The sequence below is a fragment of the Colias eurytheme genome, chromosome 4 (assembly GCF_061535395.1).
Source record: "Colias eurytheme isolate Ceu_HAF_F1 chromosome 4, ilColEury1 Martin Lab GWU primary, whole genome shotgun sequence".
Taxonomy (NCBI): Eukaryota; Metazoa; Arthropoda; class Insecta; order Lepidoptera; family Pieridae; genus Colias; species Colias eurytheme.
This window is the reverse complement of record NC_142983.1, coordinates 7,067,602-7,085,139: the sequence shown is the minus strand read 5'-3', so window position 1 is coordinate 7,085,139 and position 17,538 is coordinate 7,067,602. Positions and strand designations below refer to the sequence as shown.

At 32.0% G+C, this 17,538-nt stretch overlaps 4 protein-coding genes and 1 long non-coding RNA gene across 10 annotated transcripts; 3 read left to right on the top strand and 2 right to left on the bottom strand.

Annotated features, from left to right (window-relative positions):
- Positions 1-1,554: 1,554 nt before the first annotated feature.
- On the bottom strand, positions 1,555-4,948 carry LOC149909058 (amino acid transporter heavy chain SLC3A1-like). 3 transcript variants are annotated; one of them, XM_090120661.1, is made up of 4 exons: positions 4,795-4,948; positions 4,422-4,644; positions 4,163-4,302; positions 1,555-3,830 (listed from the first exon to the last, which is right to left on the bottom strand). In XM_090120661.1, exons 2-4 carry the CDS (start codon positions 4,630-4,632, stop codon positions 2,328-2,330), a joined length of 1,854 nt encoding a protein of 617 aa, XP_089976787.1. In that variant the 5' UTR covers positions 4,633-4,644; positions 4,795-4,948; the 3' UTR covers positions 1,555-2,327. The 3 variants fall into 3 exon arrangements, with proteins under 3 accessions (XP_089976787.1, XP_089976785.1, XP_089976786.1); XM_090120659.1 differs by having other exon boundaries at positions 4,830-4,942; XM_090120660.1 differs by having other exon boundaries at positions 1,556-3,830; positions 4,782-4,948.
- A 54-nt stretch (positions 4,949-5,002) lies between these two features.
- Positions 5,003-5,733, top strand: LOC149909057 (uncharacterized). Its single transcript, XR_016458663.1, has 2 exons — positions 5,003-5,245; positions 5,549-5,733. It is a non-coding gene; the product is annotated as an uncharacterized LOC149909057 (long non-coding RNA).
- Positions 5,734-6,566: 833 nt separating this feature from the next.
- LOC149909056 (uncharacterized) lies at positions 6,567-7,823 on the top strand. The gene has a single exon (XM_090120653.1). The coding sequence runs from the start codon at positions 6,665-6,667 to the stop codon at positions 7,808-7,810; it is 1,146 nt and encodes a 381-aa protein (XP_089976779.1). The 5' UTR covers positions 6,567-6,664; the 3' UTR covers positions 7,811-7,823.
- On the bottom strand, positions 6,900-12,260 carry LOC149909055 (uncharacterized). Of its 4 annotated transcripts, none has more exons than XM_090120654.1 (6): positions 11,903-12,245; positions 11,114-11,196; positions 9,391-9,492; positions 8,571-8,732; positions 7,516-7,580; positions 6,900-7,027 (listed from the first exon to the last, which is right to left on the bottom strand). In XM_090120654.1, the coding sequence occupies exons 1-4, from the start codon at positions 12,006-12,008 to the stop codon at positions 8,625-8,627; spliced, it is 399 nt and encodes a 132-aa protein (XP_089976780.1). In that variant the 5' UTR covers positions 12,009-12,245; the 3' UTR covers positions 6,900-7,027; positions 7,516-7,580; positions 8,571-8,624. The 4 variants fall into 4 exon arrangements, with proteins under 4 accessions (XP_089976780.1, XP_089976781.1, XP_089976782.1 ...); XM_090120655.1 differs by having other exon boundaries at positions 12,030-12,244; XM_090120656.1 differs by lacking the exons at positions 6,900-7,027; positions 7,516-7,580 and having other exon boundaries at positions 7,587-8,743; positions 11,903-12,260.
- Positions 12,261-12,393: 133 nt separating this feature from the next.
- On the top strand, positions 12,394-16,850 carry CPT2 (Carnitine palmitoyltransferase 2). Its single transcript, XM_090120652.1, has 8 exons — positions 12,394-13,120; positions 13,311-13,489; positions 13,571-13,841; positions 14,287-14,477; positions 14,588-14,757; positions 14,988-15,101; positions 15,329-15,630; positions 15,826-16,850. Exons 1-8 carry the CDS (start codon positions 12,510-12,512, stop codon positions 15,950-15,952), a joined length of 1,965 nt encoding a protein of 654 aa, XP_089976778.1. The 5' UTR covers positions 12,394-12,509; the 3' UTR covers positions 15,953-16,850.
- Positions 16,851-17,538: the final 688 nt, after the last annotated feature.

Sequence of the window (17,538 nt, the reverse complement as noted above, 5' to 3'; positions counted from 1 at the left end):
TGCCTTTACTACCGTTGACTTCGACATACTGTTGGGTTTGCTGCGTTTAATTAACATATCTCCTTCGGTAACTGACTGGTTTCGTTCCTACCTTACCGGTCGGAGGCAGCGTATCATGATAGGTTCTAAACACTCGTCTTGGTGCGCAGTCTCTGCTGGTGTTCCGCAAGGCGGTGTCCTGTCTCCTCTCCTCTTCTCCATTTTTATCAATTCCTTATGTTCCCGATTGACGGCTCTGTACCATATGTATGCAGACGATTTACAGATTTATACCCAGTCTACTATCGATGACTTACCTAAGGCAATAGATTTTTGTAATAATGAATTAGCTTCTATACTTAGTTGGTGCGATGATTTTGGTCTTAAACTAAATCCTTCTAAAAGCAATGTCATCATAATCGGTAGTCCTTACCTAATTTCTGAAATCGACTGGGGTATTTTGCCTAGCATCAAAATCGGTGACGTAGTCTTGCCTTACCAAAAGGTAGTCAAAAACTTAGGTGTCCTGTTTGATCAAACGTTGTCCTGGTCTAATCATATCCAGGAATTGAGCCGTAGGATTTATGCCGCTTCCGCAACGCTCCGAAGGCTTCGTAACTTTTTGCCCATTCCCACTAAAATTATGCTAGCACAATCCCTTCTACTTCCTATTCTTGATTACGCTGATGCATGTTTTCCTGATTTATCAGTAGAGCTAACTGATAAACTTGAGCGACTCCAAAATTTTTTGTATTAGGTTTATTTTCGGCCTTCGAAAATACGATCACGTTTCCATCTACAGAAAAAAGCTCAAGTGGCTCCCCATCCGTTTTCGCCGGAATCTCCATTTGTTGCAATTACTGTTCCGTATCCTTTTTGATCCTTCTGCTCCTATTTATCTCAAAAACAATTTTTCCTTCCTGCACAATGAAATCTATTCTCTTCGCTCGGCTGATAGACTCACCTTGAGTGTTCCTGTTCGACGTACTCACTTCCTTGCTAAATCGTATGTTGCCACTGCTGTCAATCTTTGGAATTCTTTGCCACTACCAATTAGACAAGCTAAAAATATATCTTCTTTTAAAAAGCTTTTGCGACGACATTTTCTCACTACTGCTTTCAACTCGGCACATTAACTATGTATTTACATATTATTATCTATACACAGATATGTATATTATGTATGTATTTATACAATTTTATATTTGTTTTATGTAGTATGCATGTATTTAATAATATGTACCATGTATATAATTTATAGTTATATAAGCAAATTGTATATATTATTAATAAAAATGTAATTGTGTTTATTCGAGTGTAGTATATTCATCTATATTTATCTTTATTTATATATCTACCTGTAGGCTGTATATCTATTTTAATTATTATCATTTATTTATTTATCTTGTTTTTTTGTTCCTTGCCTTTTTTCTTCTACCTACCATCGTAATTTCAGTAAGCTTGTTACCTTTTGCCCAGGTTGCCTGGAAGAGATCACTTCTAAGTGATAAGGCCGCCTAATAAACTATACTGTTTTTTGTTCTGTATATTAGCAATAAGTTTTCTATGTATAGTTTTATTGAAGAGTAAATAAATAAATAAATAACTATGTATATAAAAAAATATAAATGTTCACAAATTGTCCTTCATTTAAATCTAAGTAGGTAATACCACAGACATATATTATTCTTGATACATGTCTATGGGTAATACTTTTAAATAAGCATTTTTGTGTAATACGTACATTATAGACATACATATTATTATTTAATATATCGATCAATCTGCGAAAGTTTTATTCAGAGCATTAGAAAGTAAGTACATAAGAATTTGTGCCAATTAAAGTCATGAATGCCTTAAAACGATAATATTTATGACCAGAAACAATAATACTTTTATAAATATCAGAAAAGACTTTTTTTAAGTTGTGTTAATGATTGGAAATAATTCCTTAGTAAATCATAATAATCGGTGCAATGCCAGCTTTTATAAATCAATGTTCAATACATAATAAATCTTAAGTTAACTTGAATGATTTATAATACATACTACATACAAATTATGATCAAAAAAAATTTTGATTATAAAATATTAGCTCTAGTATAAAGCCGTAACAAATTTACATAATCATGAATATACTAGTTAAATACTTTTTTACTCAAATTTCTATATAACTTTCTAATCAAGGAACAATAAACACGACTGCAAGGTCACAACTTTGGCATTTTGTTTTTAATAATTATAAAGTATTGTGTGTAATAAATATACAAATAATTAACTAAAATTTGGTATAAAACTTAATTAACAGACAACATTGCTTCGTAAATATTTTCGTATAGCATTATAAGTTACTTTTCTAATTTTAATATGGTGGCTGAATTTGGAGGGAAGGTGACCTTATCTAAGTACAGAACCTCACCAACAAGAGAAGTGTTTGTGCCACCTACAACCATGCCTCCATAAAACATTGTTGATAAATCTGTCGTAATTGGCTTATTACCGAGATTCCCCACAAACACACACGTGTTTCGCCGTGGGTACCAACGTTCAATTACCACAAGGTTATCATCTGATTCGCGAATCTCCATATTCTTCAAAAGATTCCCCTCTTTATAAATTGCCCTCAAATATATAGTTGGAGTATCCAGCCGCAACTGAATAAATTGTTTAATGATAGACAAATATTGGTATCTTGGTTCTAAAACAGATTTATCAGTCCATGGTAAGACTCCATTATTGCTGTTTTCATTATTAGTAAAACTCATCGGAACAAGGTTATGGATATGCTCATGTTCATGGAAATCACCTTCTATTTCATGTTTTGCAAGACTGCCCAATCCTATTTCATCTCCATAAAATATACCTATTGTCCCTGGTAGTACAAGCTCCAAAGCAGCCAATGCTAAAGTATTATTGACATTGTTTGTTGATACCCTTTCACTATTTATATTCCCTATATTCCAATGCACCCAAGGGTAGTGTGGTTTATCCCAGAGAATGCCAGAAATTACTTCATTGATGTGGTTTTTCAGACCACTAATGCCATCATTGAGATCCAAATGTACATCAATCAGATCTATTCTATTGAGCAGAACAGTGAGACTTTCCCCTTTAGCCATTTTTAGTGCCTCTTCACTTGCCATTAATATTTTTCCATTTCCTAACAACATTTTCCAAAGTTGGAGGGATTTTCCAAAATTAACATCATCTACAAAATCCTCCAAATTTTTAAGATAGAATCCATCAACATTTTGTGAACACCAATAAGCAATAGCAGCAGATGTGACATCAATATTCTTTGTAACAGACTCATTCCCTGCTACAAGTGAGTGATTTGAGATAGGCAATGTCATATAATCTATAACACTTAAAACTGGAATATCAAGTATGATAGTCATCTCTCTCTCATGAATGGCCGATACAAGCTCTTGAAAATCTTTCAAGTTACCAATACTTCTGTCAATTTGTACCACAGATGTGGTATTATAGTAATGTTCAGGATAATCATGTGCCTCAAATATGTAATTCAGCCTAATAGTGGATCCTCCCAATTCTTTGATGTAATCAATTTTTTTTATTAATCCTTTTAAATCTCCTATGCCATCATTGTTTGAATCTTTAAAGCTAGCAGGGAATATTTCATAAAATACTTTACCTTGATACCACGGCAGATCTGGATTGCATGTTTTGGGTATAGTTACCACCATAGTGATTATAGCAGCCAGGCAAGCAACAAGCCCTGATAGGACAAACCAAAAAAGAAATTTTCTAATGAGACTCCAATTCCAGTTCACAAAGCTTGGTAGTTTTCTGTTACTTAAGCTGATACTTCCATGAACTTTGCCTTCGGGCTGAAAAAAGATATAACAGTATAAGTAAGACAATAAAATATATAAATAATATTTTTAAACTTCTAAAATATTTTTTTAGATTGTAAAAGTACAATCTAGTGTATCATATTGTATGTTACCAAGTATTATGAAAACAAAACCTCTATCTAATTAAGAATCAGTTTAATGATAATGGGCCGATTCAAAATGGAATCAAAAATATTTTCTTAAAAACATTTGAATTTTAGGGATTTTAGAAAGAAACAAATTTAATTTTGTATTTAGCCTATTTCTTTCACTATACCATGATATTTAAAATAATAAATGGCTAATATATTATAACTTATTTTTACCTGTCCCATAATTATATCACCATTCTTACTAAGTGTTTGATAATCCAGCATACTTATATTATTAATAAGTTGTGCACTGACTGGGTCTTGAACCACTGAGTTGGAATCACCAGAAGAACTTGAGTCTCCAGCACTTGCTTCTGTAATATTTGTATGTTATTTCAAACAAAATTATAAACCCTTTAATGAAAAATGGAATTTAATCATTAGGCAAATAAAAAAAAATAACTTATAAACTACAATAATAATACTGCCAAACCTGAATTTCCAATGTTGACACTTTTGTTGTCATCATTTAATGTTAAAAATGGACCTTCATTAATTTCTTCTGAAAGTGGATGCTTAAAGTCCAAGGTTGTAGGGCTTGGAGTTAGAAGTAAGCAGGTCGACGACTTGACCCCGCGAAGAAAATCCAATGTCTCAAGGTCTGTTACACCATTTTCAGTGCTGGTTTCTGGTAAATCGTTCATATTGCTGATCTCCTGAAATTAATTAAACTCTCTAATAGCACCAATACCCTGTACAAAATTCACAATTGATCTAATCAAACCAATCAACGAAAATAGAACACCAGCGTGAGTACTCGTGACTGTACATGGAATACTGTACTGTACTGTACCTATTCTACTTGCCAATTGTCATATGGTAATCAACTTTCAATCACTACCATGGAACACCCCGTCGATTTCGGGCTATAAATTTATAATTATAATTAAGTCATAGTAAGATTAGCCCAATTCCTTTCCAATAAAATTTCAAAACAAAAATAGATTAATGGAATTTGCATCTGTCAATAAATGATAATGTCATCCAAAGTTGACTTCTGTCTAAAAAAAGAGCGTTCAGACCACAGAACAGTAAAGTAGATAGAAGTGTGATGTGGGCGTGGCCCACGTGTCAATGATAAGTTTAGATCACCTAACTTGCTCTCAGTTGTGCGCAGAAAAATATTCGAGTCGGTTGTCAGCTGTCAAACCTTTTTTCCATATTTATTCATTAATTAGGACGTGTTGTTCGGTATAAAGAGTGCAAAAATGATAGCAGACGAAATAATATCAGCAATGAAGGCATTTCATACCGTCGGTAAGTCTTATTTTAATTTATTTTAATTATATTTTATGTTATAACTTCGCTTGTCGTAATTTGTCAAAATTGTATACAAATATCTAGTCAAAATGAACCTTAATCCATAAGAAATTAGTACTATTATAGATTGAACAGCAAACAAGACTTTCTGGAATATTATTGCAATAAACAAACGAATTTCGCTTTAGTGATGCTTGTGATGCATATCGACAGTATCGATACTTTAGAAAAGACAAACATTATAAATATTAAATTTTATTTTATTTTTCCTTAGCTTTCATTTGTCTAATTTATTTATAGATTTCCCAAAGAGGCTAATTTAAAAGAGAAATGGATAAATGCAACGTGACGAGTTAACTGGATGCCGAACAGTACTAAGCGGTCTAACAAAGGCCACCGATACATCAAACCTACAGCAGTTCCAAGATTTAAAATAATGCATATTTTCTGTTTGTATTTTGTAAATATAGATTTATACTATTCTATTCCGTTTTTTATTTAATAATAATAATATAAAAAGACGTACTTAGTAGTAATAAACATACTCCAAAATGTGACGCATTATACTATACTCATATAAAAGAAAGAAAAAAAAAGACACAAAAAATATTTATTTGTGAATTATCGATAACAAGGCTGACATCCCTCAGAGCATAGCATCAGATAAATATCAAGTTAATGTCATTAATGTTGAGTGACACAAATTTCAACCTTATCTCTATGTGTTGCGTTTCAAATTTATATCTATCGAAAACTAACGCCCTCTGTTGTGGAGTAGCTGAATGTTTTCGAATTTGGAATTTCTGTGCAATGAGAAACAAAACAGCTAATATACCTAGGGATGTTATACTAAAATAAACCGTAACATGGTGCGTTAGGGTACATATTGAAATGCTGAATTTATAACCTAAGTCAGTTTTTACTCAAATTAAGCTGTCCAATCAAAGGCATAGTTTACTTGTAGTGTACTGTATAACTATCGGTTTAAATGTGTGGGTTTGGCGACACTGGTTTTCATACTAATTAGACATTACAGCACTTCTATATGTTTTTACTGTTCTGTGGTTCAGACTTACTTTTTTCAGCCACCTTTAGCAACAAAAACAACAACTGTAATTATTCTGTTTATAAGATTTTGAAATTATACACGTATACGATACCATTCCAATAAGATTCCAATCTTTGATTATAATGCGATTTACAGATTTTTATAAATAATTCTCTTTTTTTCAAATAGCAACTCCTACATAATTCTCTGTCTACATCTGTACGTGCAAGACGTTTTGACGGTCTGGCGGGAATTTGAAAAAGCGCGGTTCATAGTTTTGAAATTAAAATTAAATTAAATACAATTTCTAAATAAATAAGTGTAAATAAGTTAAAAATTAGAACATTAATATAGCGTATTCATAAAAAATGGATGGAAATGAGGGGGGCGGCGATAACCCGCCCAAATCTAAGAAGAGACCACGACATCCAGAAGATCGAGATGTTTCGGGTACTGGCGGCGGTGGTGAGAGTGACTCCTCTTTTCTACCTTTCCGTAAACCAAATTATAAAAGACTCTATCCGGACAGTAACATAAACATGCAATTCAAAGTATTTGTGGAAAGTAAAAACAAAGAAGAAAGAATAGGAAATAAAAGTCCAGTCTATTTAAATCATATATTTAGTAATATTAAAGGTGTGACGGCACTCAGGCGTATTAGCGCGAATAAAATAGTTGTGATCTTCAACCAGCACAATACAGCTAATAATTTTCTCAACCACGGCAACTTCCTGGAAAAATACAACATAAAAGCATACATTCCAGCAGCACAAATAGAAAAGACTGGTATAATCAGATTTGTACCAACTAATCTATCAAATAAAGAATTGTTTACAAAGTTAACCTCAGTATATGAAATAATTGCAGTTAGGCGATTTATGAAAAAAGTAGGACATGAGTTAGTAGGAACACAAACTGTCAGTATCACATTTCTGACAAATTCCTTACCGGAGAACGTACAATATGATTTATTCTCATATAGAGTTTTTGATTATATTCCTCCTCTTCAACAATGTTACAAATGTTTTAAATTTAATCATTCTGCTAATATATGTAATGGTAAACAGCGGTGTTCAATCTGTTCAGGTGATCACTCATATAAAGAATGCAATAGACCAGATGAGATTTGCTGTGTGAATTGCAGTGGACCTCATTTAGCTATTTCTAAAGTATGTCCCATTAAAATGAATAAAATATTAGAGAAGAAAAATAAAATTACCTATGCTAGTGTTGCTAAGACAAAAGAAAGTACTGACTTCCCTTCTCTGCCATCACATGGCATCCCTGTAAATAAAAATGTAAATATTGTACAAAAACCTGTAAATAAGTCTGTAAATATTAAACCTGTATTAAAGAATGTAAATATTCACGATATAAAATCACAAATCATTGGAAACAGTGATGTACTTATGGCCCTGGTACACACACTGGTCCAAATAGGCAATAAAAGTGATAACGAACCAATTACTTCTTCATTAATTAAAGATGTCCTCATTAAAAATTTGTCAACATAATGGATACACAAACTAATAGAACTCCCTCTTTACGTATTGCGCAATTCAATGTCCAAGGTGCAAATCACAAAAAACCTCTTCTTACAAAATTTTTAAATGAAAAAGATATTGATATATGTTTATTAAATGAGACATGGTTGAAAGATCATCAATCATTTCATATTCCTAATTACAATTTTTACAACAGAAATTCTAAAAATGCTCGTAATGGTGTGGGAATATTAGTTAAGGAACATTTGAAATACAACGTTTTAAATACCTCTTTTTATGAAGATATACAAAATATAGCAATAAGTTTATATACAGAAAATACTACACTATCTATTCTTTGTGTGTATTGCCCTCCCTCAAGCGGACATATAAGAATGAATAGATTGCGCAATATTATAAGAGATTTACCAAAACCTCTTTTTGTGAGTGGTGATTTCAATGCACATCATATTGCTTTTGGATGTCTATCTACTAAAGCTCGTGGTCAAAACTTGTATGATATAATTGATGAATATGATTTATGTATTTTGAATAATGGTAGCTTCACTACTGTAAATTATCCTACACGCAATCCTTCAGCAATAGATGTCAGTTTTATTAGCCCCGAATTGACCCCACTTTGTGAGTGGTCTGTGTATGATGATCCTATGGGTAGTTATCATTACCCAACCATCACAGACATTACTATGTGCATTGAAAGATACACAATCAATAAACATGTTGACAAATTTTTATATAACAAAACTGATTGGACTCATTATGCAGAAACCTCATATTCAGTCTTCCAGGACATGATAGTCAGTGCAGAGAACCCGATGAAATCTTATGAGGAGTTCTGTAATCGGCTTGATAAACTCAAAGAAATTGTAATTCCTAGATTCACCAGGACCAACTTCAGGAGTAGGCCACCAGCTCCCTGGTGGAACAGCATCTGTGAACAATCTGTTATTAAATCTTATGAAGCATTGAAATTGTACAGAAATGATCCAACCATTAATAATTACATTAACTATAAAAAATTAGATGCTTTAAAAAAAAGGACTATCAAGGAGCAAAAAAGAATTAGCTGGAATAGTTTCTGTAACAGTTTCAATAGAACTACTCCCATCAGTCAAATCTGGAATCTGATTAAAAGATTTAAGAATATCAGAATTAGTAATAAGTCATATAAAGATGAATTTGTGCAACCACTACTGGATAGACTATCAGATAGCACCAATTTGACTGACCGGGTTCAATTAGACAATTATTTTAATATTAATAATGAAAATCCGCAATCACGGTTTTTATTGGATCCTTTTACATGGTCTGAATTCCTAATGAGTTTACAATCTAGGAGAAATACTAGTCCTGGTTTAGACGGTTTTCCATATTTATTGATTAAACATCTACCTGAATCAATACAAAATTTATTTTTGAATGTTCTTAATAATCTTTGGCATAAAAAGTTAATACCAAGTTCATGGAAAACTCAATGTGTTCTACCTATACTTAAAAAAGATAAACCACCTGAACAGGCTAGTTCCTATCGTCCAATTTCACTGTCGTCATGTCTTGGAAAGATATTTGAAAATATGGTGAAAACTCGCCTTGATTGGTATGCAGAATCGAACAGTGTTATCCCTTATGTTCAATATGGATTCCGCAGAGGACGAAGTTGTGCTGACAGTTTCGTTTCTCTTATAAGTGATCTGAAAAATGCAAAAGACAAGAGATTACACACAGTTTGTGTATTTCTAGATGTGCAAGGTGCATTTGATAATGTAGATCCTGGCATACTGGTCAAGGTTTTAAGCAATGCAGGTGTACCTGGACAATTGTGTAAATGGATTTATGATTTTCTTAGTAATAGAATATTATATGTTAAGCATAACAATATCTTACATGGACCCAAAACTGTCTCAAAGGGTACTATGCAGGGTGCAACTTTATCACCCTTATTATATAATTTGTATACTTGTGAGATATGTAAATATGTAAATACTAAAAATGTAAATATACTTCAGTTTGCAGATGATTTAGCATTGTACAGTTCAGATGTGAATTTAACCGTAGCCATTAGTAATGTTAACATTGCTCTAAGGCAGTTGAGTAACTACTATCACCACAAATTAAATTTAAAAATAAATGTTGCTAAAAGTAGTGTAATGATATTTGGTAAGGATTCACCACTAATCAATGTTGTTTTTAATGGTGAAATTATTCCAAGAGTAATGTCCCACAAATTCTTAGGTATCGTAATTGATCACAAGCTTTCATTTGAAGAACATATCACTACATAGTATAAAACAAAGTCACTTTCCCTGTCCCTATGTCCCTATGTCCCTTTGTACGCTTAAATCTTTGAAACTACGCAACGGATTTTGATGCGGTTTTTTTTAATAGATAGAGTGATTCAAGAGGAAGGTTTATATGTATAATAACATCCATTAAATAGTGGAGAAGTACTGTTATTTTTGAGGTTTCTAATGTGATGTCGTAAAAAATTACATTTTTTCCGCTTATATTGCAAACGCAGGCTGAACCCTACGAGTTTTATCAAAATAATGTACTAAGTATTATACACATTGAAAAGGTCTACAGAAAAGTCCGCGATGGTATATGTCTATCTCTTATGGATAACCCACAATAACATTTTTTTGTCATTTACTTTTTACGACAAATAATAGCTAATTTTCGAAGCAATTTTCACCAATACAGCATTAATCCTTAACCAATTAAATACCTTAAATACATTGTTCATTTAATATAGATCTATATGGCCCTTTACACCGTATGATTTAAGTGAATATTTTCGAAGATATTACAGATTTAAAAATTGCGGGACGTAGCATTTCCGGCGGTACCGGCCGGCCGGGCCGCTATGTTTTTTAAATACAACGCGACGTTCACAGTTTTTCTGGAGTGTATTTAGTATTAGCATTGCACCCGTGCGAAGCCGGGGCGGGTCGCTAGTTAAACATATATCTAGAAATGCATTAAATGGTGTTAACATTTTGAGATGTCTAGCAGGTGTAGCATGGGGTGCTGATCCCAAAATACTTTCAATTTTATATAAATCCATAGTCAGAAGTCATTTTGATTATAGTTCCTTGGCATATTTAAATAGCACTCATACTCATAAACTGGATATAATACAGAACAAAGCTTTGAGGATCATATCAGGGGCAATGTGTTCGACTCCCATAAGGGCCATGGAAGTTGAAACAAATATTATGCCTCTGTTATTGAGACGAATCAAACTTGCAAAAAGATATTGTTTAAAACTACTATCATCAAATAATCTCCTTATTATAAATAAAATCACCTCACCTCATTTAATAAGCATAGATGGTCCACTGACTTCACCAAATGATCTGCTAAAAGGTATATGTCCAACTTTGTGCCATATTTTCCTGGAAATAAAATCTCAATGTTCAAATATCAAAAAACAATCTCACTGGTCATGTTACACTCATTCATTCAATAGTATTATACATCCAATGTCAATTTTATCTAGGACAATTGATAACAATTCTGATTTTCTAGCATTCTTAGAAGAGAATCAAAACTATTATACAGTCTACACTGATGGTAGTAAAGGTACAGGTTATGTGAGAAGTGCAGTGTATGATCCCCAAAGGGGTACTGCTCAAAGCTTTGTTCTACATCAACAGTGCTCTATTTATACAGCAGAGGCATATGCAGTTTTTGAAGCTTTAAGATTGATTAGTTGTGTAAATAATTGTAAATATTTTCTAATCTTAACAGATTCTTTAAGTCTTATAAATAGTCTGAAACTTGTAAATCTTAATTTTAAAACTAATTATATTATCTATTTTATTAAGGATTTTGTATGGCGGTTACATAATAAAGGAGCTACAGTTGCCTTTATGTGGGTTCCCTCACATAAAGGTATTTTGGGCAACGAAATAGCGGACAAAACTGCTTATGTAGGGGTCAATGCTATTGACGTCAGAAATGTGGTACACGTTCCTATGACTGATTATTATTATGATGTAAATGTTTCGATAAATAATATATGGTTAGAATTCTGGAAGGAGGATCAGAAATTTAAAGGAAAATGGTATGGAAATATTCAAGAGGATTTACAGAGAAGACCTTGGTATGATGAGCTGGATATAGCTAGTCGTGAGTTTATCACCACAATTAATAGATTAAGATTTGGCCACAATAAAACACCCGCACACCTTGCAAGACTGAACATAATTAATAGCAATATATGCACTTTTTGTAATGAGAGGATCGCCGATATGAACCATATTTTTTTCAACTGTCAAAACCATATGTTCATATTTCATAGACTAATATTGGCAAGTGAAATAGTAGAGCACATAAGTGATTCCTCCCGCCGCCAGTTGAGTGATTTATTGAAAAACAAGAAGTGTTATAGGGCGTTGTACAGATACATTAAAGGCACTGTCGGAGCGATTTGATTACGAACAAGGGAATGAAAAATATCTCGAACATTATTGATAAAAAAAAAAAAAAAAAAAAAAATAAGAATTGGCTTAAAGGTCTAGTAACCAGGCCATTAAATATTAAAAAAAAAAAAAAAAAAAAAAAAACGTTTTGACGTATGACACTGACAGTTGGATAGTTTTTTGAACTTTGTACTGTAAACTGTTTATTTTTGATTATTTATTTTTTATTAAGTCCATTGTAGCCTTTTTTTTATTTATTTGAGCCGTTAAGTTAATAGTTTAAAATGCATAGAATTTATAAAACAACCGGCACATTTCAGGCAGCTTCTAATAACTATAAGAATAAATGTTTTGCGACGAAAGCTAAGCGTGAACAAGATGCAAATTATCAATTTCTACAACAAAGTAGCGTTCCTACCATGCATTTCCAGAAATCATTGCCACGGTTGCCTATACCAGAGTTATCTAAAACAGGAGAGAGATATTTGAATGCATTGAGACCTTTATTAACATCAGAACAATACTCGAGTGCAGAAAAACGAACAAATGCATTTTTAATGGGTCAAGGGAAAGATTTACATATGAAATTAATTGCTAAAGATAAGGCTCATAAACATACAAGCTATATATCAGACTATTGGTTTGATCTTTATTTACGGGACCGTGCACCTTTACCCATAAATTACAATCCGTTAATAGTGTTTCAAAATGACACTAGACCGGAATATAATAATCAATTGGTTCGTGCGACCAACATTTTAGTCTCGGCTTCAAGGTTCATGTTATCGTTGAGAGAGAGTAAGTTGGATCCTGAGGTATTTCACTTACAGCCAAAGAAAAGTGATACACAACTATTTAGAACTGTAACAGGACTTTTACCAGAGAGTTTGTCATGGTAATCTTTAATAGCTTTATTTATTTATAAATAATTTATCAACCTGGGCTAAATATGCCATGGCATGAAATAAATGATTAGTTTAGTTTTTTACGCTTCGTATAACCATTGTTCAATAGGATATTTAAAAAGAAGACCATTAATTAAATTATAAAAAGTTTTTATTCATGAATGTATCTTATTTTTTTAGGTATGGAGCCTTTTTATTTAAAGCATATCCACTAGACATGAGTCAATTTACTGGTTTGTTCAATGCCACTCGTATCCCACAAATGAATAAGGATAAAATATTCAGAGACCCAAGCAGCAAACATGTTGTTATCCAAAGAAACGGCCACTTTTATATATTTGATGTACTTGATTCTGATGGTATTGCGATTTTCTTTTCTTCACATACAGATTTTTTTAATCACCTTAAACTGTTATGATGATAATTTATTTTGTTTCCAGGAAATTTGCTGTCACCCCAAGAAATACTGGGAAACATGAGTCAAATAATTAATGATGCTACGGCAAAAGCTGATCATCCGTTAGGTATCCTGACATGTCAGAATAGAAATGAATGGGCCAAACAAAGATTGCATTTAGAAGAAACTGGTAATGCTGAGGCGCTAAGGAAAATTGATTCAGCTATTTTCAACCTAGTTTTAGATGATGAATCCATAAATGATGATAAGCATAAAATTCTGAAAATATTTCTTCATGGTGATGGTGACAATAGGTAATGTAAATTATTTAAAATACCTTTATTAAATTGTTGTAAACAAACCCTTGATAATAAAATAAAACTTACTTACCTTAACTTACCGAAATTCATACTTCAATATTTTTTTTATTTTTAGTTCATAAATATTGCATAGATTTGTATAACATATAACTTTACTTGTAAAATTTTATAACCTATCTTTCTCTAGTAATAAAATTATTATAAACTAGTGGTTCGCCCCGGCTTCGCCCATGGTACATATTTCGCAATAAAAAGTAGCCTATGTTCTTTCTCGGGTATCAAAATATCTCCATACCAATTTTCATGCAAATTGGTTCAGTAGTTTAGGCGTGATTGAGTAACAGACAGATAGACAGAGTTACTTTTGCATTTATAATATTAGTATGGATGAACAAAAACCAAATATTCATCACTCACTCGCTCCTATTAATTTCCTCAGGTGGTTTGACAAATCCTTTAGTTTAATTGTTACCAAGGATGGTGTATCTGGTATTAACTTTGAACACTCATGGGGTGATGGTGTGGCGGTGTTACGGTTCTTCCAAGACGTATACAAAGAGACAACAAGAAAGCCATTCATACAGCCGGACACTAAGCCCTCTACTAACCACATAACTGTAAAAAAATTAGGTATGGTAAAAAATATTACGTAACTTTTAACTATAAACCTTCTGATTGGTGATGTTGATGGCTTTGATTGTTAATTTTAACTGTTTGTTTTTTTTTTTAATATATTACAGAATTTAACTTGGATGGAAAATCGAAAGAATTCGTAAAAAATGCACAAAAGGAATATAGTGACTGGTGTCAGTCATTAAGCATTGATTACATATTATATGAAGGTCTGAATAAGGAAGCTTGCAAGAAATTAAAAGTCAGTCCTGATTGTATTATGCAGTTAGGATTTCAGGTAATTATTTACCACTATACATAAAAATAAATGCTGAAGTACATAATTAACTTTTAGTTATAACTTCAACTTTCAAGATGTGTTCTTTTGGTCCATTCACAAAAAAGCAAATTTTTTTTTTTTTTAATTTTTGTTTTATGTAGTTATGTACTTGAGAAAGTGACTAGAATTGTTAAACTCTCAATTATAGTAACTTTTTTCAAGTAACAATTATTTTCGATACTTTCCAGGCTGCATATCACCTACTGCATGGCAAATATGTGGGTACATATGAATCTTGCAGCACATCAGCTTTTAAGCATGGCCGAACAGAAACCATGCGACCATGCACTGATAAAACTAAGGTAAGATAAATATAACAAACTGAATTAATTACATATTTTTGCGGATTTTTCACCAACAATTTTATTAACTGTAATAAGTGCCGTCATAAAGACTTTGATTTCTGAAACTAAAGTTGCGAGTTATAATACATTTTACATTTTGTTAGTTTTAACAAATTTAAGTATGTCCCACGAAATTTGTGGCACAACAAATAATTAATTTTTATTTGCAAAATAAATTATTCCAGGCATTCTGTGACAACCTCCACTCAAACAAATCTTCAAAGCAAGACCTGCGCACATTAATGGCGGAATGCTCCTCATACCACACGCAATTAGTGAAAGAAGCAGCCATGGGACAAGGTTTCGATCGTCATTTATTCGCACTGATGAAAATCGCGGAAGACAATAATATGCCTCGACCAGAACTATATGACTCTTATGAATACAAGTATTTGAATAAGTCCATTCTCAGTACGAGTACTCTGTCGTCGCCGAATGTACTGGCCGGTGGATTTGGACCGGTTGCTAAGGAAGGCTTTGGAATTGGGTAAGTGAGACAATATTATAAGTATCTATTGATTGTTTTTAAACTTTTATTATACAAAAGATTTATTTCTTCAATTTTTAGGGCTAGAATTTGTTAAGATTTTGTTGTTATTAAATTATTGCAAAGACCATATTGACTTTAATGTTTACCATCATATATTATAATTTAAAAATAAATAAAATTTTTAATTTTCAGGTATTCAGCATTTGCTGATAAATTAGGCGCTGCAATAGCCAGTTACAAGTCACACAATGACAGCACTCAATTTGTTCAAGCATTGCAAAAGTCATTTGAGGACATTACAGAAGTTTTATCATCCTGAATACTATTTTTATATTTATTATTTTTTTTTATAGAAAAGCATTTATCTGTTTGTTAGGTGTGGTTTTGGATGGGTTATATTAGGTAATAATTATACAGAATCAAAGAGCTTAACATGATAAAATGTAATATTTACTCATAATGTTAGTTTTTTTAATAATCAAATTATACGATTTGTTACTATATTTTTTTTAAATACATATTTCATTGCTTCTGCACGCGATTTTGCTCTCGTGCATTCCACGTAATCGTGTGAATTTACAAACAACTTATAAGTACTCCTTTTTTTACAAACAAAAGCTAAGTATTTATTATTACTTGCTTGGCAAAATTTTAGAAACTATGAAAAACATAGGTACACTTTGTTTTGGTTTGCTACACGTTTGCTAAGTTACTTTAAATATCGTTGTTATGTAAATAAAAAAAATGGTTAAATTATTATCTGTTGGTCCCGACTGTACTAGCCTTAAGAAAAAGTTATCTCTATACATTGAGATATATACATATGGAGACAACACCGCCTACATCACTTATGCTCAACATACGCCATATGGCGTAACTGCACGCTCATTTTTTATTTTTTTTAAAGTGAAACGCATCAAATATGCTTTCGTGTGTGTTACGATATTGCACAAATAATACGGAAAAGTGCAAAGAAATAACTTTCATCGGTAAGTACCTAACTAGATAATAATTTTTAAAACTTAGAGCAAAAAAATGGCGCACAGATTTTGTTCGTGGTGTCTCCTCCATACGTAGTATATGTAATACAAGTCTCAATGTCTCTATATTATATTTTTTTAAATAAATATACCTAAATGGAATTTTAAAATAAATAATACAAAACATAAGCTAATAATATCAATATTTTGTGAAACACAAATAGAAATTTATAAAACTTAAGTCTATTAGTCCATGGTATGTATATAATTTTATAATAATGTTCCATTCCATGTTTATCACAGAACAGTAAAGTAGATAGAAGTGTGATGTGGGCGTGGCCCACGTGTCACTAGTAAGGTAAGATCACCTAACTTGCTCTCAGTTGTGCGCAGAAAAATATTCGAGTCGGTTGTCAGCTGTCAAACCTTTTTTCCATATTTATTCATTAATTAGGACGTGTTGTTCGGTATTAGAGTGCAAAAATGATAGCAGACGAAATAATATCAGCAATGGAGGCATTTCATACCATCGGTAAGTCTTATTTTTATTTATTTTAATTATATTTTATGTTATAACTTCGCTTGTCGTAATTTGTCAAAATTGTATACAAATATCTAGTCAAAATGAACCTTAATCCGTAAGAAATTAGTACTAATATAGATTGAACAGCAAACAAGACTTTCTGGAATATTATTGCAATAAACAAACGAATGTCGCTTTAGTGATGCTTGTGGCGCATATCGACAGTATCGATACTTTAGAAAAGACAAACATTATAAATATTAAATTTTATTTTATGTTTCCTTAGCTTTCATTTGTCCAATTTATTTATAGATTTCCCAAAGAGGCTAATTTAAAAGAGAAATGAATAAATGCAACGTGATGAGTTAACTGGATGCCGAACAGCACTAAGCAGTCTAACAA